General features: G+C 36.6%; 1 protein-coding gene across 19 annotated transcripts in view; it reads left to right on the top strand.

Annotated features, from left to right (window-relative positions):
• DLG1 (discs large MAGUK scaffold protein 1) overlaps nucleotides 1-23,405 on the top strand; it is a 142,018-nt gene that overhangs the window by 95,152 nt on the left and 23,461 nt on the right. For all 19 annotated transcript variants that reach the window (XM_021536895.3, XM_021536891.3, XM_021536890.3 and 16 more), the window contains 7 exons: nucleotides 982-1,151; nucleotides 1,667-1,803; nucleotides 3,224-3,368; nucleotides 9,541-9,667; nucleotides 11,370-11,526; nucleotides 12,624-12,726; nucleotides 20,706-20,820. In XM_021536895.3, the coding sequence (XP_021392570.3) occupies nucleotides 982-1,151; nucleotides 1,667-1,803; nucleotides 3,224-3,368; nucleotides 9,541-9,667; nucleotides 11,370-11,526; nucleotides 12,624-12,726; nucleotides 20,706-20,820 (954 nt within the window). The remainder of the gene's footprint in view (nucleotides 1-981; nucleotides 1,152-1,666; nucleotides 1,804-3,223; nucleotides 3,369-9,540; nucleotides 9,668-11,369; nucleotides 11,527-12,623; nucleotides 12,727-20,705; nucleotides 20,821-23,405) is intronic.

The raw sequence follows: 23,405 nt of genomic DNA, 5'->3' as shown, positions 1-23,405 counted from the left end.
TAGGTTTTCCTTACAGAAGTGTTTTGTAAATAATGAAGAATGTTTGAGTGGATCAAAATGTGTCTCCTAAACTAATAATATCTGCAGTTTAGGAAAATTAAGTAAAATTTTTCTATTCTGTGGTACAAATTTATTATGACATATCTTTCATAGTCCTTAATTCAAGAAAAAGCTTAGACAGATAGGATGGGTAACTCTTGGTTATCCATATGTGGATTTTCTGATCCACAAGGTAGTTGAGTTTATTAACAACTCTTTTTTGTGCTTGGTAATAATTCAGTGTCTTAATTCTTCAAAGATAGCTGTCCACATTGATTGTAGGACTATTTTTTTCCCTCTTGTGTTGCCAAGAACTTGCCCCATCATTTCATGTGCAAATACCTGATGTATTATGGGTTTTAGTCCTAATGAGCTTAGTTCAAGGCTTCATTGTAGCTTACTGGCCATTGTTAGAGGTACATCTGGCAGGACACTCTGACAGGTGGGCTGGCATTGCACTTAGTGTAAATGAGGGCTCAGTGTCACTGCAGCAACATGTTAAATGGACTGGAAGGCCAGTGCTTAAACTGCTTGTGAAAAGCAAGATTGACTTGTTCATATCATGGCTTAACACTATTATGCTTTCATTGTGTGCCTTCTAGGTTTTGATTTTTTAAATTCTGTTTTATAACCGTAAACTAAAGATAATTTTTGCAAACATCTGTTCAAAACACTGTCAAAATGAGATACATCTAATAAAGTGCCCTCTTCAGCCATGAATTAAATATTCCTCTTAAATGTTTTCCAGTGATCCTTGATTTATTTTAAAGCACTAATAATTAATTTTAGAACATTGTCTTGAATGAGAAGAATTTTGGAAATAAACCTTTGTATTTTAATGCATTAACATGTATGTTAGTGTATTATAGATAAAATATCAGGCTCCTGATGTGTGCACTCTGCTGTGACACAACAGCTGAGCATGACTGTTGCTGTCTCCAGGGTTAACGATTGTATCCTGCGAGTAAATGAGGTGGATGTTCGGGATGTGACACACAGCAAAGCAGTGGAAGCATTGAAAGAAGCGGGATCAATTGTGAGATTGTATGTCAAAAGAAGAAAACCAGTCACAGAAAAAATAGTGGAAATCAAACTTGTGAAAGGCCCCAAAGGTACGTTGGAAATCTAAAGTTTCTGTTTCATGAGAAGGATAGAATTGGAACTGTTCCTGTAGAATGCCAAATTTTCCTTTAAATGATAAAAATGTTTCTGATTATATCTAGTAATTTTTAAATACATTAAAATTGGAGTAAAATACTTAATTGGACTACCTAGTAAGGATGTTTGAGAGATTAAAAATAATTTAGGGAAATTAATTACTGGGCAATATGGCTATAAATATATAGATGCTATACCATGGCGATGCTTATAGCTCTGCTGTGACCATACTTCACAAAACATGAAGTAAATGATCTAGCTTTTGGTTTTCAGAATTGTGTACGTGTTATGTCTTTTCTAGAGCTTTATTTTCTAGAAAATTATGGAGTTCACTTGAAAAGCATCGATTGCTTCAGCCAGATCCTTCTTATATATTTGTGTTATATAAGGAGTGTTATTATTTATGTAAAAATTTAAATCCAATGCTTGCAAAAAAGGTTTCTTGAGTAATGTCTTTCTCTTCAACCAGGTCTTGGTTTCAGTATTGCTGGTGGTGTAGGAAATCAGCATATACCTGGGGACAATAGCATTTATGTAACCAAAATCATTGAAGGTGGGGCAGCACATAAAGATGGCAAACTTCAGATTGGAGACAAACTTTTAGCTGTAAGTAAGAGCTGCATTTTTTTAATGGTCATTCACTTTTAGACTCAATAGGGGCATGATTCAATTTGTGGTTAAGCTGCCTGAAAATCAGTGATAAAATTAAATCTGCATCATTCAACAGCATGTCATCAGGAAGTCTGAAATCTATTCCTCAGCCCAATGTTCCATGCACAACCTGTATAAATCAGCATGTTTATTTCTGATGCCTGCTATTATTTTTCTGGGGTCTGAGTGACAGAATTGGAAACAAACATGCAATGGGATTGTTTCTCCTCTGAAAATAGAAGAATGGAATGGAACTCCTTGTACTGGTGGCTGGCCAGCCTGTAGCGAAGCTGCTGCATATATTGCATTTCAGTGTTTGTGATGCTTTTGAATGGCGTTGTTATTTTTTTAAAAGCTTAAAATAGCTTCAAAGTTGGATTTTTCTATGCACAATGTAAAAAACCTTTCAACTTCTTGAAATTCAATCCACAAATTTTTTGTCCAGATAGAAAAATGAGAGCCACAGCCATACATTGCAGAATGTATGCATTGCAGAATTTTCTGTCTCTGTGCTTAAATTGTACTGCAATTACCAAATATTGCAAAATGACTTTTCAGTCTTCAAGAGTGGTAGGAATTAAAATCTATTAAAGAGATGTCAACAAAAGGCTTTTGGAAAACTTGTAGGAAACTTAAAGAATACAGATGCAAGAAGCAGTTTTCCCCCCACAACTAACAACTGGCAAAGCCTGGTTGTTCTTACACATGAAGTTAAATGATGAGAGTGTCTTTAGCCCCTTGGGTTCAGTGCAGTACAAGCTTTATTTCCTTTGTTGTCTGGAATTATCTGCAGAAGTTTTTTCCCTTTCACAATAAGGGATTTTTTTTAATGGAAGTGTTAGTGTTTCACTCTAGTAGCTATAGTTGCTGTTTGTAGTTGAACTGGTTCTTGTTACTTGGCATGTAAATCAGTTATTCTGGGACCTTCTCAAGTTTTGGCCCCTACGTTTTGACATCATGCCAGAATATATTGTCCTGTTATAAGGTCTGGAACATAATAATTATAATGATGTCATGACAGGTTGATGTGGGGTTTATTGTTATTAGAAGAAACTTCTCTCTGTGTAATGCTTGCAGCAGCACACAGTACAAACGTGCACACTTACTACATTTTGAGTGTCCTATTTGTCCCATTAGGTCCCCAAAGTCACGTGTGCCTTCTTTACAATGTTGTGGTCAATACAGTTTATAATAATGTCTGATAGGAATACTTGTCCTTCTCATACTTTACAAGACATCTCTTATATAATTTCATGTAACCAGGTATGTCTGTGGCATGTGAATCCTAATAAAGACTCTCAATGCCAGTCTTCAGTGAGTGTCCTATGAAAACAGTATGTTTTTCTGGGTTAAGAATGTTTGTTTTTCTCTTCAGGTCAACAGTGTTTGCTTAGAAGAAGTTACTCATGAAGAAGCAGTGACTGCCTTAAAAAACACATCTGACTTTGTTTATCTGAAGGTTGCAAAACCCACCAGCATGTTCATGAATGACAGTTATGCCCCTCCTGACATCACAAACTGTAAGTTCATCTTATCTTTCTGATTTAATTAATTTTCCCTTAAAGGCATTAACATATTTCAATTTTGTATTTTAACTTTAAAATACTTTTAGCTTTAAAAAATTATATGAGGCAAAAATGTGATATAAGTTGATTAATTAGGAAAATTATATACAATACAGAACAGCATCCTATAGCTCATATACTGAAAAGAGAGCAGCAGCAGGGCTCCAGGTGTGGTTTTCTGGCTGTCATGACCCAGTCCTAGAGACTCAGTGTTACTCATCACTTGTTGATGAGTAAAAGGGGAGAGAACAAGTGTCTTGTGTTCTGGGAGTGTGGAGAGTAGAAAGCAATGCGTTGAGAGGGTGTTCAATGTCCTGTAAACTAAAGAGGTTGGTGATGCTCTGATGTTTTCCTGTTTTTCATCAACTTGCATATACATGAATAAACTGAACTGGGAGGATGGGAAATTCTTGCTCTGGTACCTGCCTGTGACTGTGTTAAAAAATTACATGTTAACTTACTTGAAATCTGACTTCAGTTTTTGATATAATTATTGACAATTTGAATGGAAAACCAGTGAATGTTGTATTAAAAAGTAGTTACAAAAATTTCTTGTTGACATAAGGGTCTACTGACAAGAATATTTTCAAAATCTAACATACGAACCCAGAAAGTTCTGGCTTGAACTACAATGTAAAGAAATATTTGAGTTGAGTAAACTTAAGAGGGTTATTACCATTTGGGGCTGGAGAAAGGGAAGAAAATTATATAACTGTATCTTTCCAAGACTGAATAGACTGACTTTTCTGGATGACCAATTTTACTCATGTTGTCACATGAAATGATTCTTGGGGAGAGTTATTTTAGGTATTGCTTTGTTTCCTGCCATTAGATATTGCAATTGATATGTAGCACTGATCTGTCTAGGTACTACTTCATTAGAAAAAAAGGAACACTTTGGGACTAACAGATGTAATTGAAAACAGTATGCAAGGAACAACAAACTAAAGTGCAGTGCTACAAAGACTGAAGTACCCTTTAAGCCCATCATTTATTGGCAATAGCTACAGTATCTTGATATCTATTTGTAAGCTGATTGAATTACAATTTGGAGCTAATTAGGTTTTATCTCCACTGTGTTATTAAAGGGATGCTCTTGAAGGCTCCATTCTTTGGCATATCTAATTTTCAGCCTCCACTTCCCCAGTTTTCTACTCATATATATTATGGTTGGAGAGCAGCCATTTTCCCTTACTGTATCTAGTTTGTTCAATAACCTTTCCCACTGTTTCCTTAGAAAGTAGACTTCATGTTCTCTCTCCATATAACTAATCTTTTCATATAGTTCACCTGGCATTCATATTTTTTGGAAAAGAAATCCTATTTTTACCTGATGTTCCTGGTAATGTTGCAGTAATGCAGTTACACTGCAGTGGATTGGGATGTGACAAACAGAGGACTATTTCATCTCTTACTGCACCTTGACTCAATCATTGGAATATTTACTTTGTTAATCTTTTGTGAGGTCAAAGACAAAACCTGTGGAAAGTTTGAAGGGAGGAAGGTAGAGAAGGAGCTGATTCCTGGTAATTTGCCCAGTGCTAATAAATTGATGGCAGTGGCAAAGGTTGATTGTTGGATCCCTTGTCATGCAGAGATATTAATTTCTCTCAAATGGTGGATGAACTGGAGACTCAGTTCATTGAAGGCAATTGCATCATAACATGGAGCCATAAGAGAGTGCCATCTTTAAGAGTACCTTCTCACCCTGTCCAGTGGCTGGACAGATCAGGGAGGTTCTGTCAAGGATAATCCCATATAACTGCCATGAGGATGTCTTCTGCCATCTTGCCATGAGTCCTTATTTCCCAGTAAGTGTGACCTGGTGTCACATCCATGACCAGAGATAAATGGCCTGGTCACACATGTAGGCTCCTTTTTTCCCATTACCATCCTCCCTCCAGAGTTTCTCTCTTTGCTCTCCCTTTAAGGGTGATTTGAGAGATGGTGGCATTCTGTGTAGCCCAGTATCCCATCCTTTGTGGAAAGTGTATTTCTGTCCTTTTACTGAGAAGAGAAAAGCCAGTCTCCTGACCTTGTCATCTACCTCAGGCTCCAGCAGCTGCTTCTGGGAACCTTTCCCCTCCAACTCAAGTATTCTGAAAAAAAAAGTCATGGAAGTTTTTCTCGGACTCCAGGCATCTTGTCTCTCTGTCTTTGTTCTTTAGTGACCCTGGACAAGCTTTTTAGGCTATCTGTACTTTTGAGTTGATTTTCTGAGTTTTATTTCATTTAGTTACAGTTCCATTGAGTTCTCTATCTGAAGATACTATGTTTTTCACTCTTTCTGGTAGACCAAAGAACATTCCTCTGCAAAGTGCTGGATTCTTTGATGAAACTTGAGTCTGTTTCTTTTCCTTACAACAGGAAAGCCTTTTCTACCCAAGGCTCCATGAGCTCGTGTCTGTGTTGATCAAAGTGCAGCTGGCTGTTATTGCAGCTGGTGAGGAGACTGAACCTACTGCTGGAACCCAAAGCAGACCTAAAGGTCTTGCTGAGGTGTTTAATGACTTAATTCCAGGAAATCATTTTACTCTTTTCCTTGGTCTTTCACTTATGAAAAACAACTGCATGTTTCTGAGCTGCTAAATGCTATTTTTCTAATACAGAGCAGAACAAAATCTTTTCCAGTACCTCTCAGCATTTGCACATTTACAGTGGGAATCTCAAAGGGAGATGTCAATCTCCTCAAAAGCTGATTCTGCTTTTGCAACCAGAAAGCCTCTGCTTTCTGCAAGAAGCTGCAAGAAGATAGAACTCTTACCAAAAAAGGGTGGCACCTGTATATAGTATTTTATACTGCATTTAGCAGAGCAGTATGGGGTTCAAGAGCTTTAGACTGGGGGTTCTGCAGTGCTTTTACCAGTTAGCAGCTATTAGAGAGGTATTTTCTAGGATCACCTGGATTGTGAGTCAGTGTTGAAAGAATTACCAGGCTTCTTTCTTCTACTCATCTGCAGCTGTTTTGAGACATGTATTTGCAATCCTCCTTCCTATTTCTGTCCATGAGAATCCCTTTACCAGGTTCTTAGGAGTTCAGTCCTACCACAAAGAAGTAAGATGTGCACAGAGGCTCCCTGTGAACATATCTACTACAAGTAATGTAATCACTCTATTATATATGAACTGCTCACTTACAGAACCTTTGGGAGGGGTTTTTGCTTGCTTATTTTATGTCTGGTATTTTTGTTTGTTTGTTTGTTTTAAATTCTCATTTTATAAGACATATCTAAAAGCACAATGCACAGTACTTGGTACTGTGCAGAACATGCAACAGATTGCTCACTGTGCTAACTTCCGTGGACTTTGTAGTTTTTCCTTTGTGCTTTTGTGTGTTGGTATAGTATTTCCACCCTGCATTGAAAAATAAAATATTGGAAGAGAGGGAATAATCAGTTTCTTCACTAGACATGAATGCCTTATCATTTCTTAAATGGCCTAAGTACAGGAAGACAGGAATATGTGATAACAGTAAAAGACAATGAAGTTTTAATTTTATTGCCCATTTTAGAGATTATACTTGTGGTTGGTGTCCTCAGTTTACAGCTAATAGGAAAACTATAGGAAATCATCCTTTTTTTCTTTTTGTCTAGGACTGTAATATGTTAAGGAGAGGGTGGATTTCAAAATGGAATTTCTTCTTAAGAGTCTGACTTTTTCTGTCAAAGCAAGTTGATTTTATGCATGCAGTTTTCTGTTCATCCAAAAGGCAGCTCTTTTATAAGTTCCATCAGTAATAATATTTACCTGGAAGTAGAAATTTAGACCTCATTTAGGATTCAGAAAGTGATGGCTTGCCTTTTATTTCTGTCACGTTCCTCATGAATATGAGTCAGCTATAATTTCCATGTGAAAAAGTTTCAGGGAAGGTGCAGGCATGGTTCAGTGCAGAAACTCCACAGAGAGCAGCCTCTTGGTTCCTTGTATAGGTTTGCTTTCATAGCATTGAGAGGACCAGACTGTTCCAGGCAGTAGCATGTGTAAAACTTTATAAAGGATGCAGCCAGTGCTATTGTGGAACTGTCCACAGGTCTGAAATAATAAACTGTTATATTGATCGATAGCTGACTTCTAGTCATAGGGTGAAAGGATGAAAAATTTTAAAAATAAGGTCATATAATAGGTGGTGTGTATGCTTCTGAACACAGTGCAGTTAAAAGTTGCAGGAACCTGAAAAACAATCAAATGAGAAGTACTGTAAGTCAATAAATATAGAATTAGTATCTACATTTTTTTCTATAAAATATGCATAATTATGGTTACCATTGGCTTGTTAAAAGCAATTTCAAATTCATTTTGTGGAATGAGATAATTTATTGAAGGAACAGAATGTACAGAGTTGCTATACTGTGCAACAGTTTTTCAGGTTTTTAAATCAAAACCCATTTTCCTGTAGTTGGAAAAGAGCTCATAATGTCTTGCATTTCATTTTTTGTGCTTCAGCTTTAAAATTTTCTGAGAAAAACCAAAATAACTTTGTTTTAAGCAAAACGTGTGTACAATGCAATGGCAATAATAATGTTGCATTAAAAACAATTTTTTAAACTGAAAAGTAAATATTGCAATATGGTTTGGTAATTATTGTGAAAATCTGCTGCTAAAATTCCAGTGTGACTAAAATAACCCCAAGTTTTGAAATTGACAGTTGGGTGTCCAAATCTCTTACATCTCTAGTGCATAGAAGCTATGTGTTGTACTGGGACAGACAGAAGGAAGTGGGATCTATAAAATCCTTGCAGGGAGTGTGAGAATGGAGGTGCAGTGTGTGTGTTACTGCTGTTCCAAAAAACTGTATTAGGAATTCCACATGTTGAACAGCTCCTAATTTTTGGGGAATTCTCTAATGTGAGTGCTTCTGTTGATCATTTGGTTTTAGCAAAAGCAGCATTCTCTTTGCTTTAGACTTCATGAAGCCAAGCAGCGTGAGGGAGCTTCCTTCTGCCTTTGTTACAGAAGGGCACCAAGTACCTCTTGCACTTCAGTTCTGAATTTTGCTGAAACCCCTTGTGTATTCAGAATTATGATTTCCAGAAGTTCTACACAGTCTCATGCAGCTGAGGGCCGGTGTGTCTGAATAGCACAATTCCTTTATCAGCCAGTGCTTTTGAACTGCTGAAGCTGTTAATGGTGGATTTTAATGCTTGCTGAAATGTTGGCAGTGTTGACCTGATGCATATGATGCCATGTGAAGAATTTACTGCACACAGGTTTACTAGGAATCTAGAACAATACAGGCACAATCCAGCCCAGACTGGGTGGTTTGGAGAAAATATATATATATATATATATATATAGCAAATATATCAACAGTATTATTGGTAAGTTTGTATTGTGATCCAAACATTTTGAGAATGGCTTAAAAAGGAAAAAAAAACAAAAAGAGAATGTGCAGATTGCTTCATCAACCTGTGTCATTTATGTTCAGGTAAAGAGCTTTGGGTTTAGTATAAATCCTCAAAGGTCAGCTACCCCATCAGATACAGCAAGCAAGGGCCAAGTGTCTGGCAGCTTTAATAATACTGAATCTGTGAAGAGTCCGCACCCTTCATGTTTAAGTCTCAAAGTTTGAAGCACATATGCCAGGAAAACAACTTTTCAAATTGTAGTACATGCTTTGTAATAGCAAACAGTGGGTATGACTGTGCCGTAATGAGCACTTAAAATTGATGTGCCTAACTTAGAAATATCATGCTCCTTCTTAATTATTTATTGAAACCATTCTCCTGGTGTTGTAGAATATTTTCCATCAATCGGAATCATTAAGATGCTAAATTTCTTCTGTTATTTGGATTGTGGTTCAGTTAAAACTTTGCTTCAGTCAAATTAAAGACAGCTTTAAAACAGACAAATCTCCAGACTGTTCCTATGGACTTCAACTATCCACAGTAACTATTTAAAAAAAAGTTTTATTTGAGACACGATGAAACTGAAAACTTTGCTTACTGACTTAGTGAGGAGACTGGGGAATGTACAAACTTAACACACTATTTTAGAACTGTGATATTTATAATATATCATTTCAACTGCTATAGTTTTTAAAAGAGGTCACTCCTTTGTTTCATTTTCTCCAGCTCTTTTTTGGTATTATCCTAATGTCTTTTATTGTTTTCTTTCCCCTTCTGTGAAGCTTATTCTCAGCCAGTGGATAACCATATCAGTCCATCTGCCTACCTGGGACAGACCCTGCCCCCAGCATCACCAGGGCGATATTCACCAGTTCCCAAGGGAATGCTTGGGGATGATGAGATCACCAGGTAATGAACAACCAAAGCTCCAAAATGTATTAGTGGGCAAAATACTAGAGAATGCTATATTTTATTTCAAGAAATAGATGTTAGTTTTTTTAACTCTTGCAAACATTATTGTAAGGATAAAACGATGTATATTGATATGTGTATATATACACATACACACTTTATTTATCAGTCCAAGAATAGCATTAAAAGCAGAAAACCCTGGAAATGCTGCATGTGTTGACAGAGATTTTTAGGATAGTACAATGACCAGACCAGAGATTTCCTTATTTTCAAGTAAGCAGTGTTTGGGTCCTCCCTGCCCCCACAGACAAGGGTTTGTTTTGATGGATTCTAAATCCAGAAAGGCTGGAGAGCTCTTAATCCTTTCCCATTAACAGACCTTTCATTCCTTCACTGATTCAGTAGATTGTATTAATCTTTTGTTCATCATTAGTGATAAAGAGAAGCTCTTGTAATTTTGTTGCCCTTCTGTTCTGCAAGTATAGGGATGTTACACTGCACTTTCTGTATGCTGTTGCTGAATTCTGTCACACCATCATCTGATATGGCTAATGTCAGATTCCGAGGCAGGGTCCACCCAGGATTGAAACCTAAGTGGCATAATAAACTGGAGAATTGATTTTAGTGTAGTGGAAGGTAGGATATGTCTTTGTACTGGTTTTTAACTTAGGGTTAGGTAGACATATAAGCAAAAATTATTATGTGCTGTTGATATCGTTATGGTTTTATTGCTTTCCTTTAAAATTACTGTAAAAGGCTGTTTTTAAATTTCTTTTAAAATGCAAGGCCTATTCAGAAAATGTTTAGATTTTCTTTAAATTATTTTCTCATATTTCACTCTCTCCATCCCAAAACGGAGTTTATAAATTGAGTGTTATTTTAAAAGGTACTGCATCTTTCTCTTTTCTGTTCTGTTTTTGTTAATGTATTGATGTGATCCAGAGCAATATGTATAGAGATTTTCACAGTGTAATTAATTTGAAATAGAATAGTACTCTGAAAATATAAATATAATAGTTGATGAAGGTGAAATTTAAGAATTTGAACTTAAGATGATTTAATAGCTAGTGCAAAAATTGAGTGATTTTTAAAGATTGGACTAGATGATACTTTTGTTTTGGAAAAAAACCAGCTTCTTACTTTATCCTGTAAATTAATAATTAATGCCTCCAAATACTTAATGTCCATTAATTGTTCTTTAGTGCTCTCTAGTGATTTTTGAAATGCAGTGCACAGTTTATCTGCTTTATTAGAAATGTCTTTTTCTGAGATCATTTATGCTTTGCTTGTATTAAATCAAGTAGCAGATAATAGATTTTTGGAAGGAGTCTTTCTGCATTTGAATTTGACTGGCTTTATCAATATTTTTTCTTTCCTCCCCTCATTCAAGTTAGGAGGGGATCCTATGAAAAGAGTAAAACAACTTGGTTTAGTTTAACTTCTTCAATTGCAGTTGCTTTGCTAAAATTGAAAATTGTATCTGAGATTGTCACAACCTATACTGATGTTCTTGAACAGTATGGAAAATATTAAGTAATGACATTTAGTGCTGAATAGAATTGTAGATTCTGTTTGTTCATTTCACCTAACAACAGGGAAGGGATTTTGTTTTGCTTTGTCTAGAAGCTTTTCTAATTGTTTATTTTACTTTTACTCATATCTAGTGACCAAGATTTTATATTCCTTTCTTTTCCTTCAGGGAGCCTAGAAAGGTTGTCCTACATCGAGGATCAACAGGTCTTGGTTTCAACATTGTTGGAGGAGAAGATGGAGAAGGAATTTTCATCTCTTTCATCCTTGCAGGAGGGCCAGCTGACCTGAGTGGAGAGCTTAGGAAAGGAGATCGTATCATTTCTGTAGGATTTTTTGTTTCTTTGAATAGCAACAAAAATTTCCCCTCCCTGCATATTAATACCGATTAATGATATACAAAAAATATTATTAACTGAGCTAAATTTGAGATAATGGAACAGATGTCAATATATTTCCAAACTACCTTTGTGGACTTTAGTCTACCACAATTTCTCATCTGTAACCTGATTAAAATAGCACTTCCCTCTCTGAGACATCCAGTGAAGACATTAATTTACCTTAGTCTCATAGCTGAGGGCTGTGTGAGTCTCAACTGAAAGAACACAGGTTTCAGAAATAACCCTTCTAATGAGATGGAGACTCTTGGCTGCAGTGTCTAAAACTGGGTCTTTACTTCCTGGAGTAGTTGCTGAACCTCCTGTTAGTCTTAAAAAGATCCATCTCATACCTTTCTAAGGGCTTTTTCTATATTAGTATTGAAGGTCATAAATATTTGGTGTGTTTCTTTGTGAAATTACTTAATTTATGTGGAGAATAATATATTTGGGCAATTACATTGTATTTTGGGAGTTATTTAAGAGGAATATATCCTTTTAGTAGCTGTTACTAAAACTGATACTAAAGCACATCTTTATTTTAGTTTGAACTATGAAAACTGCTCTTGGTCTAAAATGTGGAACACATATTTCTGTTTCTCTCTCTCTTTTTGTTTTTTTTTGTGATGCTATTCTTAAATCTGCTGCATTGAAAACAATGCCAGATTCACAGAGGATGTTGCCTGTCACTGGGTGTGGTAACAGCATGGTCTGTAGGCATTATTTGGCTAAGAAAGTCCCTGAAACATCACAAGAAGTACCATTCTCTGTTTCTCCTTAAAAAGAAAAAAAAACACTCTTAAGAAGAAAATTGACCATTCACTGAGTGATATACTGTGATAATCTCAGTAATTCTTAAGAGGGGTATATGTGAGAGAGGATTTTATTGACTTTTTATTTCAGCAACAATATTGGGAACAGGGAAAATACACATGACGTGGAAACTAGTTTGTATCCAGTTACTTTTTTTGCCACAGGTGTGTGTGTTCTGTGGTGATAAACACAAGCATTAATTTTGATAAAGGGCTTTTTTGTACTATTTGTAGGTAAATGGAGTAGATCTAAAAGCAGCAACCCATGAACAGGCAGCAGCAGCCCTGAAGAACGCAGGCCAAGCTGTGACTATTGTAGCTCAGTACCGTCCAGAAGGTAAGGGCTGCTTTAAGGCTTTGTACAATTTGAAACTCAGAGAAAGATAATCTACAGTGTCCTTCCACCAAACACCTCTTCTGAAACAAATAATGTAATAGGTGTTGTCACATATATGTTAGCATAATTGCAAGTGACCAGACTGTAATATTTGGAAGTGTTGCTGCCATGACTTGCTACATTTCTTGCTTTTACCATTGCAGAATTTCTGTTTCTCCAGTAAAAATTGCTGGTGTCATAACATGAAAAATGTGTGTGTGTGTTTTTGTAATTATCCTAATTTTTTGCTTCTGCCACTTGGAAACAGGTTAACAAGTATTAAAATATTCATAAAGTTGTTGTTCCTTATTGGTGTTTCTCAAATGTCTTCATAAAGATGGAGAACATCAGTTATAACTGCTTGTATTGCATATGTATTTTATTTATATTTATGAATCCAGAAGGATTTTGTAAAAGACGCTGACAGCTAGGACAGATCAAGGAGATTCTAGACATCCATCAGGGTTGATTATAACTGAGTAAAGAGATTCAGTATGATAGGAGCATTTGGAAGACACTTGGGACTGGCTCACTTCACTCCCTGTTATTGTATATGACAGTTTGTCTGTTCATAGATGTGGTGGGGAATGCTAATTTATGGTTTTACATCCTATCGCATTTCCCATTTTCCTATCATAAATTTCCCATTTGTCTTTCTCTTCCTGTTTTTGGAAAAAGAGGATTTTTGCAAGCAGTTCTCTCATATAAAGCCTGAGTAAGACTATAGAAAAACAGATCACTGGAAAACCCTTTTCATGCAAAGGCTTGAATTTTCCTTATCTCTCCAAATCCATGGTAACTAAACTCCTAATTACTGGGTTTAGGGTAAACTATTATGACTGATTGAAATGAATTTTATTGAATTTGGGCTCAAATTACGTAACTGCTGACCTTTCTTTCCCTTAAATCTCCACAATGTTCCTTGGTTATGGAATTGACTGAAAACAGATGTAATTACATTCTTTAAAATGTCTTTCTGGGCATTCCTTTAGTTTCCAGGAGGGATGCCTTACAAAGTTTTTCTACTCCACTGAATTAAATTTCAGCAACTTGCCAGCACTCTTTGGGACAGAAAAAAGCCAAATGTGGAATGTGAGTGTGTTGTGCTGTTTACAGAAGTGGCTCAGGCATCAGGCACCCCCACAGCTGTACTCAGTTGACCTCAGGCTTTCTCCTTGTAGACTCCAGGCTTTATCTTGCAACTTGCCAGGAGCTAATGTGGGAAACTGGTCACCTGTTGGGTTGTGCTGGTGCATCCTTCTGTGGTACATAGATGCCGTGGGTGTCATATAGAATCTCCCTAGTTGGGACACATCAGTGAATTTGGACCTGTTGGAGCTGGATGCAGGAGATAAGCAAGAGTTTGTGAAACAGCAATTATCCTATAAAAATGTGATTGGGAAGTCAGGATGTTGTTCTCATTTTCATCTTTATTTAGAAGATTTTCCTTACTCCCTCGCTTGTACTACAAATTTCTACCTCCTTTCAAGACATCACTCATGAATAAAAAGGGATTTTGCTTTGCTGTGAATTCAACTGGAAAAGAAATACTGTGACCTGGAGCAGTTTCAAAGCAAGAAATGTTGCTTCAGTACACAAAAGTGTTTAGATAAGCCATTTTAATTCAGTGGCTTCTGAGCCATTTAATTTTCGTGTTGCTCCCTGGCTCGGCCGACACCTCAGTGCCACACTGCTGTGTCTCTGGGTTTCCTGCAGAGCTAGGATGGCAAGGGAGAATTGTAATGTTGGTGCAGAGGAATGAGAGGAAGCAGTAAGCAATTTGGATATATGTGTATCTCCTGGGCGTGGGCATTGAGAATGATCAGCATTAAGATCGTGCTGCACAGCAGGAATACAGGAACCTCAGGCTTTAAGGGAATGTAGTGAGGGGAGGAGCAGCAAGGGGGAAGTATAGGACTGCAGAGGCTTCCAATTCTGGGAGGGCTCTGTGTTTCACATTGATATCCATTGTTACATTCATGCAAATAAAAAGGCCATCTGAAATGTAATAATAATGTTGCCTCACAATTCAGAATTTCTGAAAGGTTATGTTTTGCCATTCAAAAAAGGTATGAGGTGCCAGTGGGCTGCCATTTCTGTATTATAGTTTGAATGCATTTAAGTGTTTAAAAATAATAGAATAGCCAAACAAATATATTTAAAATATGAAAATATATTTGATCGAAATTGGGTAGAAAATAATTTAGTGGGTTAAGCTTTCTGTTGTAGTTATACTCTGCTAGATCAGAACTGAGCTGTATTAAGGATGTGGATAACATTAACTGCAGTTATGTAAACTGTGAAGCCTGCTCTTGGAGGGCCTTGAAGAAGGCAGCAGGCCAAGTCTGTTGGCATCAGCAGTCATTCACTGGTCACCTCATCTTTCCCCAGAGCAGGGCAAAATTCAAATAAGCCTGTCATGAGAGAAAAGGGTACTAGCCCTTTCTATTTCCCAAGGGTTCACCTGAGATACCAAAAATAAAATTATCATTTATTTTCTGAAAGTGGTAAGATGTTTAAGTGATCAGATTAGCTTCATGTTCTTAGGTGATCTGGTGGATCAGTGTAAGATTAGGAGAAGGTGGAATCAAAACATCGAGAGATTTCAAAGTATTTTTGTAAAGCATCTGCTTCTGAACCTACAGTGTTCATATAGATAGGTAACACACATTCTTTCAGTTTTATTAATAGAAACTGTGTTTTCTTCATTCTCTCTTGTCTTTAAAACAAATGATTCAAAAGAAAAAGAAGAGGAAACACAAAAGTTTTGTTAGAGTTCTCTGCTTAATTGCTAGTGTGTAGCTGATTTTTCTATTTACAATGCTACTTTTATGTACTGTTTTCTAGTGGAATTCAAAAGAATAAGATCTGGGAAATGGTGCCATTTTTGTATGTATAAGCTAAGATTGTTTTGTGAGCATTAGTCTTTAAATATATTGTACATCTTCTGTCTGCAAAAGTCTAGCTGGGGTAACATGAAGCCAGTAATGCTTGTACAAAACTTAATTTTCTGTAATTGTTTTTTATCAAGGCTGAACTTCCCCTGCTTTCTAGATGAGGACATGGATTTTCTTAAATAAAGGTTGTTCAAAAGATCAGTGCATCCTGATTTCATAAAACTAAAACCTCTTTAAAAAAATACTTTAAAAGAAGTCTGCCTTGTTTTTGGGTATGTGGTCCTTGGTTTTCCAGGTTTCTGTTCTTGCTTGTTTTGTACCTGGTCCTACTCATTTGCAAGTAATCTAGATTAGTCAATTAGAGTATTTTCAAAACTGGACCCATTAAGATTAGAAGAAGGATTTTGCTATATATAGCCCTGATAGACACTATAAGGCGGCTTACACATGTTTTAATCCTTTAAAACCTCACTCCTACTCTTTAATATACTAACCAAAATTGCTTGTGAATACTTGCTAAGCCTTCAACAACATTTTTAGTGGATTCACCTAAGCAGGGACTGGACTTAGTCTCTTTGAGTTTTCCAGGATGTGTGGGAAGTGTTCTTAACTAAATACAAATGAAGTTTTTCTAATATTTTGAAATTCCTTGGTGCAGTCTTTCAAGTGATTAAAGAGATACAAGCTCATTAAACATTAGAGTGTATGAAAGTCACCAACAGCATGTGGAATTAATTTTGGTTTGTCCCAGGCAATGTTCTTATCAAATGACAAGCATTGCAGCAAAATACATCCTCAAAAATGATTTATGATATTTTTATTGTGGTCCATGCATTTTAAAAGAAAAATGGAAGATCAGTACAGGATCGGTGTGGTGGTGGCCATCCTAACTACCAGACTCCCTTCCTCTCTTTGGAGGCACCATGAAAAGGAAAATTGAATATTCTGCGAGTTGAGAAAAGAATGTAAATCAGTAGTTATATAAAGTTGTCAGAACAAGAGTCCTGCTTAGACAGATCCAATGGGCCCTCCTAAAGAGGGCTTTCCATAGACAGATGGGAAGAGGGAAGCAAGGGGCATACTTTTTAAATTAAAGTGAACTTTTTCAGCTCTGCGTGGGTTGGCTGTATGTAAGAATCTCTGCTGCTCAGCGCGGTGCTGCCATCTGCTCCTGTGCTCACATCCCAGCTTCCTTCAGCCGCTGCTCCTCCTGTGCTCTTTGCTGAATTTCCCATCCCTTGTGCAGCCTTCTGCTCTCCTGCCCCATTTGCTAGATGTGTGCTCCAGACCAGAGGCATTTCCATTGCAGCCGTGTTCTCTTCTTCCCTGCCTGCACAGACAATTCTTCTGTGTATTTGTGTTTTGTTGCCCACCAAATGGTCAGTCCAGGAGAGTTTCAGTGATCATATCCTTTCTGGAGTTCTGATTTTCTGTTCAAGTAAATATTGACATTGAAAATATTACAGAATTCTAGGTAAAATCACTTTAGGAGCTTAAAATCGGAGTAATCTTCTAGGATTTGCTAATCTTCTCTCCTTTTTGCTAGTTGCTGTGGAATACATGCAGACATGGAATAGAGCAGATTTAGTCTAGTTTTGCACCATCTGCTTATGCAGTGTAATTTTAAAGTTTAAACTTGAGCCCAGATGTATTCATCCTCTGTTCTTAACAACTGATTATGTATAAACCTGAGTAGGCTTTGGGGTTTTTTCTTTGGTGATGGTGAGGTTCTGTTGGATAAATGCCATGAACTGAAGCAGGACATGCTTTTGCTTCCTTGATCTCACTGTTATATCAGTAGATACTATTCCCTTCCTGTCTCTAAACTTCCTGGAAACTTTGAGAAAATTCTAGTCAAGAAAAGTTGCCCTTATTCTAATGCTCTTATTTTTTTGTGTTTCATGGTAGTTTTGCTGCCTTTTATCCTTTACTTGATGTATATCAGCAGCGCCTGACCAAAGTCTTACTGAAAGGATTGTGAGGTTGGATTGTGTGGTTTTCTTCTGGTTTTGATTTTTTTTTTTTTTTTTGTGTGGGTGTCTGTGTTTCATGTGCCATGATAGCTCTTTTTAAAACAGTATTTCAAAATCTCAGTGTTTTGATGGCTGTGGAAAGTGGAAGCATATTTGTAGATAGAGTTCCATTGGCCAGCCTCCTTTATTTGGGTTAAAATAATTTTGCTTTTTCATTTAAACAGCTTATGCTCTTTCTGTTACCCGGATAACACTACACCAGAAATCAAATGCATTCCTTCCCTGCCAAGCTCTTCATTTCCTGTTGACCAAGAAAGCAGAGTGTCCTTTCCACTGTGCCTGTTCCAGCCACATTTTTGGAATGTTGACATGACAAAACTTTCTTTAAAAATTACATATTTATATGTGCATTGTATGATTTTGTTGCAGCCAGGTGGAATTTTGTTGTGCTGTTCACTGTGATTTAAGGGAACAAATATAAAATTTGTCATACACTATATGACAAATAAATATATGGCTATTATGCATAGCATAAGAAAGAAAGGCATTGTAATGAAAATCGTTCTCTAGCATCTAGGCATGATAAGCTGAAAGGGAAAGTAAGAGATTGAAGATGCAAAAGACACTTGATACCCAACTCTTAATCACAGAGATAGAAATATAAACTTCTAGATAAATTATAACCTCTTCTAGAAAAATTAGCAGAGCTCACACTTTGCTTTATAAAGCTGATATTGAACCAACTCTACTTTGTCAACAGGGCACAGGTGCTGATCCTTTGGGTATTTGACTAACACTGCTTTTCTGATGCTATCAAGAGTCCTGCTGCTGTGTTATTTTCTGTCTCCAGCATTAGTTTCAGTAGCACTATACTGAGGTTTCTTTTTTTAAAAGCCTGTGTACTTTTTAGCTCCAAACCAAATGAATTCTATTCATCCTGTTCGTCTCAAAACCTTCTGTTAAGAGGAATATAACTCAAATTTTAGCAGGCTCTACATCAAAAGAGCTCACCAGATTCTGACTGCACAGTGTTTAAGCTTCTCCTAAATATGAAATTTCTTGGCACTCCTTCTTTTTGAACATAAAGCCTTCTCAGTCCTAGCCCATTAGTTTCCTTTTTTTGCTTTATTCATATGGCAGGAGCCTCTGTGGTGAAATTATTCTCCTCCTTACTCCTACGGATGTCCCTGTCACTCATTCAGCACTTACTTCCCAGGAATTCTGATGAGAAAAATTAAATTAGTTCAGGAAGCTGCAAGACAAGCAACCTGAAGATGAAATATAGGATAGAGTGAAGCAATACTGGGAAATAGCCTCCCTGGTAGCTCTCTTATAGCTATGTGCTGCATAGGAGGAAGTCTGATTCTTCAATAAAATGACACGATACGGAAATTTGTAATTTTTCCAGTAGCTATTGCAAAGAGCTGCAGATATTTTTAGTATTGAACAGGCTGTAGCACAACAAAACACTGGGATTATCTGATCTTTTCCATGCTTACTTACCTTTCACACAGGGGTGTACAAAAGTCTTATAGGTTTATAGTTTCTTGGTTACAAATGAGTAAAATTTGTGACTTACCCAAGGGCAGCAGTAGCACAGCAGGACTGGGCTGTTCCCTCACTGCATCTGAGCCTTTCCCCTAAAGAATGCTGCTTTCTAAAAAATGTTGTTTTCTCACATTCCTCTTTGGTTACTGTCCTGTTATCTTACATTCTTTTGTTATTAGTGATAGCATCGGTAGTGGTGGAAATCATGGTTTTGATTCTCTTGTCAAACAACCTCATCAGTTGGATTTAGTGGTGGTAAAGCGTTTGATCTGAATTTTACAAGTAAACAGACACTTGGTGCTGTTTTAAAAACTAGGATATCTTAAAAGCTACTAGTTTTTGCTTATAAAGGACAAAAGTTAGGGTTATTGAAGAGACTGTTCAGATTTTCATAATCTGGATAGAGTTAATTATAGATGCTATTGGTGCTCTGCTGCGAACATAATGTGATAAAACATTCAGTTTTTAGATGGTTGTTGAAGGAACCTTAGTTTAGAGATTTTCTCAAGATTTTTTACTTTAGAGTCTTTTCTCAGTCTTGCACTTCCTGAATAACCTGGTGCCCACAGGGAGTGAGGGTGCAGCTCAGGAGAGCAGCTCAGTGCCCGTCCAGCAGCTGCTCGTGGCACACACGCCCTGGCTCTGCCAGTGTTGACTTGTTATAATCTGGCACCACGTGGTCTCCTGGGGAAGGTGGTGGCTGCACAACATTTCCTTTGACTAGGAAGGGTTTACAAGTGGATCTGTTGATCCTGAAGTCCAAACTATTCAGCTGAAGGAAAAACTTACTTGCTCTGAGTTCGTATTTTATGCTGACGGCATGTAAGTACCTCACTTCAGGAGATGTTTGTCCTGAAGAAGCAATTACTATTTTCCTGGCTGCCTTTGTAGCTAAGTCAAATGCTTATAGCATAGTTTTATTAGTACACAGTGCTGCTTAAGAACACAATCCGTTTTTCCAGGATTATCATTGTACATACTTCTGTGGGGGCAGTTTGAATCTCTAATGCCGTTTACAAGTGGATTGAAATTCATGCCAGAATTCTGGATTTTTTTTTTTTCCTTTCCTGAGCTTTCAGGGGAATATTGTCTTATTTCAGAAGATGTTTTGCATATTTCCCACTTTGTAGTGTTAAATTCTTTATCTCAGTGATATCCAGAATTTTGAAGTACAGACATTTTTCATTTCCATTTCTTAACATTTAAAATTTAAAAAACTTAGTTCTTGGTTATAGACATGTATTTCACATGTATGTTCTGAAGCTTCCTTTCTGTCATGGGTTAAAATTTATCTGTAACTGTCTTTTTATTACAATTAGATTGATAATTATTAGTAAAAATGTTTATCTAAATTTGAAAGAAAATAGTTACTGTGAACTATAGATTATAATCACAGAATTTTGAAGTACAATATTCTTGTATATTTTCTTTGTCTAATCAAAATATTTCAGTTTTTCTTTCAGTTCAATTGCTGAGTTTGGCAATAAATTAATTGCCATGCCAAATTCTGTCTTTGTTACAGAATACAGTCGTTTTGAAGCTAAAATCCATGATTTACGGGAGCAGATGATGAACAGTAGCATTAGTTCAGGATCAGGATCTTTGCGAACCAGCCAGAAGAGATCCCTCTATGTCAGGTAATCATCTTTCTCATAGTATTTGTACTGTGTTTTTCTGCTTTCCTCTAGACTTACTATTTTGGTATTTGTGTTTCTGTACAATTATTTACCAAGTATTAATAAAGGGATACTTCTATGCAAATATAATAAAACTAAAACCGTACTTAGACTGATAATTGTAATATAGCTGAAAAAGCAGTAATATCCCTGAGAACGCTATATGAACTTTGAGGAGTGGTGCTATTTGCTTTTTGTAGTTTGATTTGAAAACAATGATAATTCTTCAGCAAAACCAGATAGTTCTTCTTTAAGTCAGTGTATGTGAAGTCTTAAAAACTTCGTTCAGTTTGTGTTTTTGTGACAATAGTCTTCATATTCTCCCTTGTTCAGTACTTGAGTTCAAATGTATAGTCATCTCTTTCTTAAGGCATGACAGATTTCCATCTTATTTCCTTCAGCTGACTTTAGTTGTTTTCTTGTCTTTTTTAAGGAACCTTATTTCTCTATCCAATTCAGTTTTGTTATGGAATATTTTTCCATGGTAACCAAGAGAGAAAATGCAAAGCAAGTGAACTGAGTATACCTCATTAATTTATTCATATCAAATTAAACATAAAGAAGGCTGCAAGGAAGTGGAAACGTAAGAGCATGAAGCAGATGAGAAAATAGGTGGTTTCACAAGGAAATTATGGCAGGGTGCAGCTTATTCGTGTGTCACTCAACTCCTACATCAGTTATCATGTACTGATAAAGCATAATGTTTCGAGTATGAAACGTGGGTAAAAGGATAGCATTTTTAAAAATAAATTGGTTGTTGAGTTCCCCAAATCAGCTCATCTCTGGATTGAATCAGTAGCCATTTGGCAGAGGCCAGAATGTTTCAATAGAGAAGGTAAGCCTTCAAGTAGTTTGGATGTTTTGGGTTAACATGATTTAAAATGTTGTAGGACCTCATGGTTTCCTTCCTAAAAGTAAGCAGGCTCAGGTGCTGTTGACTTTTCCCATCCAAAGCAGATACTGTTCATGATGAGTTCTGTCTACTGAGCTATGGGAAAGGAAGCAAGTCATGCACCAAGCAGTTCCCTGAGTAATTGTGTTGATACTGAGGAAAGTAATGGTCCTTTGTAACTATTTCTGAATGTTTGACACAAATGTAGCTAAATACACTTATGGCTTTTGTTTAGCTTGACTCTAACAGATACTTTCTGTGTTTAGACCTATTGTTTTAGTAGCTGGATTCTGTTTTCTCAGATCTGAACCTACTTTTTTTTCTACTTCTGTTTGCCTTAAATATTTGGGGGTCAAAGTTTAAATCTCTAAAAATAAATGCCTTAAATAGTAAGGGTCAGTGCTTGAGCCCACAGTTATCTGTATCTTTGAATTTGCACAGGTAGGTAAGTGTACATTAAGATATTCGGCCAAGATCTTCATTTCCATAATCCCAGGATCTATTGCTTTAGTTGTCATCATATACCTAAGCCCAAACAATTCTAAATGCTTCTGTTTTGCTTGGTTAGCTATACCCTGATTAGATTCTAAACTGCTTTTGCACATGTTCACACATCTGGTATTTTGACCCACTGACAAGCATTTTATCTTTATGCAGCTTTTATTCTACTGATGAAATTGTTGAGCTTTTGACTTTGCCAGCTGCTGCAGAACGTGCAGCCTTCTCCAGGGTGTTGGCAGAAGCCTTGTGGGGACTGGTTTCATTGAAGGTTTTTGAGGCTCAATAATCAGTGTTGGTAGTCAGTACAAATATCTAAAATGCAAAAATTCCACAACAAAAGTACTTTTCTGCCCACATCTCTTTACAGAGGGTGCTGCTAGGGCTTTTGGGATCTGCTTGTGTCATCACACCAAAAGCTGCCAAAGACTGGGAGGCAGCTTTATATGCACAGAAAGGGTTCTCATCTGTTCTGTCTTGTCTTTGATGTAATTTTGACCCCATTGAAGTAACTTTTATGAATATTTTCACATATTGCTAGATACTGACAGAACATGTTAGTTACCCACTTTATTTCTTATAATAAGTCACTGGTATAGTCATACTGTATTTTTAATTCACTTCAAAGCAAATTTTAATAACTTCAGATATCTTTTTCCAGTAGTGCTGGGCTTTGGATATGCCTTAAAGGATGCCAGTTTTGTAACAAAATGCTGAATTGAATGGGAAATCCACTAGTAAAATGTTTATAGACATTCAATCACAATTGCAGAAAAGCTATTAAAGAATAATACCCTGAAAATCATCTCTGCTGCTTTCTCAAAATTATGTTAACAAATTATGAAATAAAATCAGATAGATCATTGTATTCCTGTAAACATGATATCTTTAAGACTAGTCTGCTTGTAAACAGCATTTTTTGGTTTTATGTAATATTAAGGGAAAGGCAATTGTGTTTGCCTGACAATACAATTTAGAGTAAAATGGCAGGTTTTTCTTTGTGATTGTATCTATATCAAAAAATGATGCACAGTGATTTAAGAAACAGCCCTTGGAGGGCAATACAGATAGAGCAATTCAGCAGCAGCTGACTCTCCATTTGCACATCCTACTGTCCCCCCCACACCACTCCCCTTGTCCCCAGCTAATTCAGATG

The sequence above is a fragment of the Lonchura striata genome, chromosome 9 (assembly GCF_050655825.1).
Source record: "Lonchura striata isolate lonStrDom1 chromosome 9, ASM5065582v1, whole genome shotgun sequence".
NCBI lineage: Eukaryota > Metazoa > Chordata > Aves > Passeriformes > Estrildidae > Lonchura > Lonchura striata.
The sequence above is the reverse complement of the archived record's forward strand: the minus strand, read 5'-3'. Positions and strand labels throughout refer to the sequence as shown.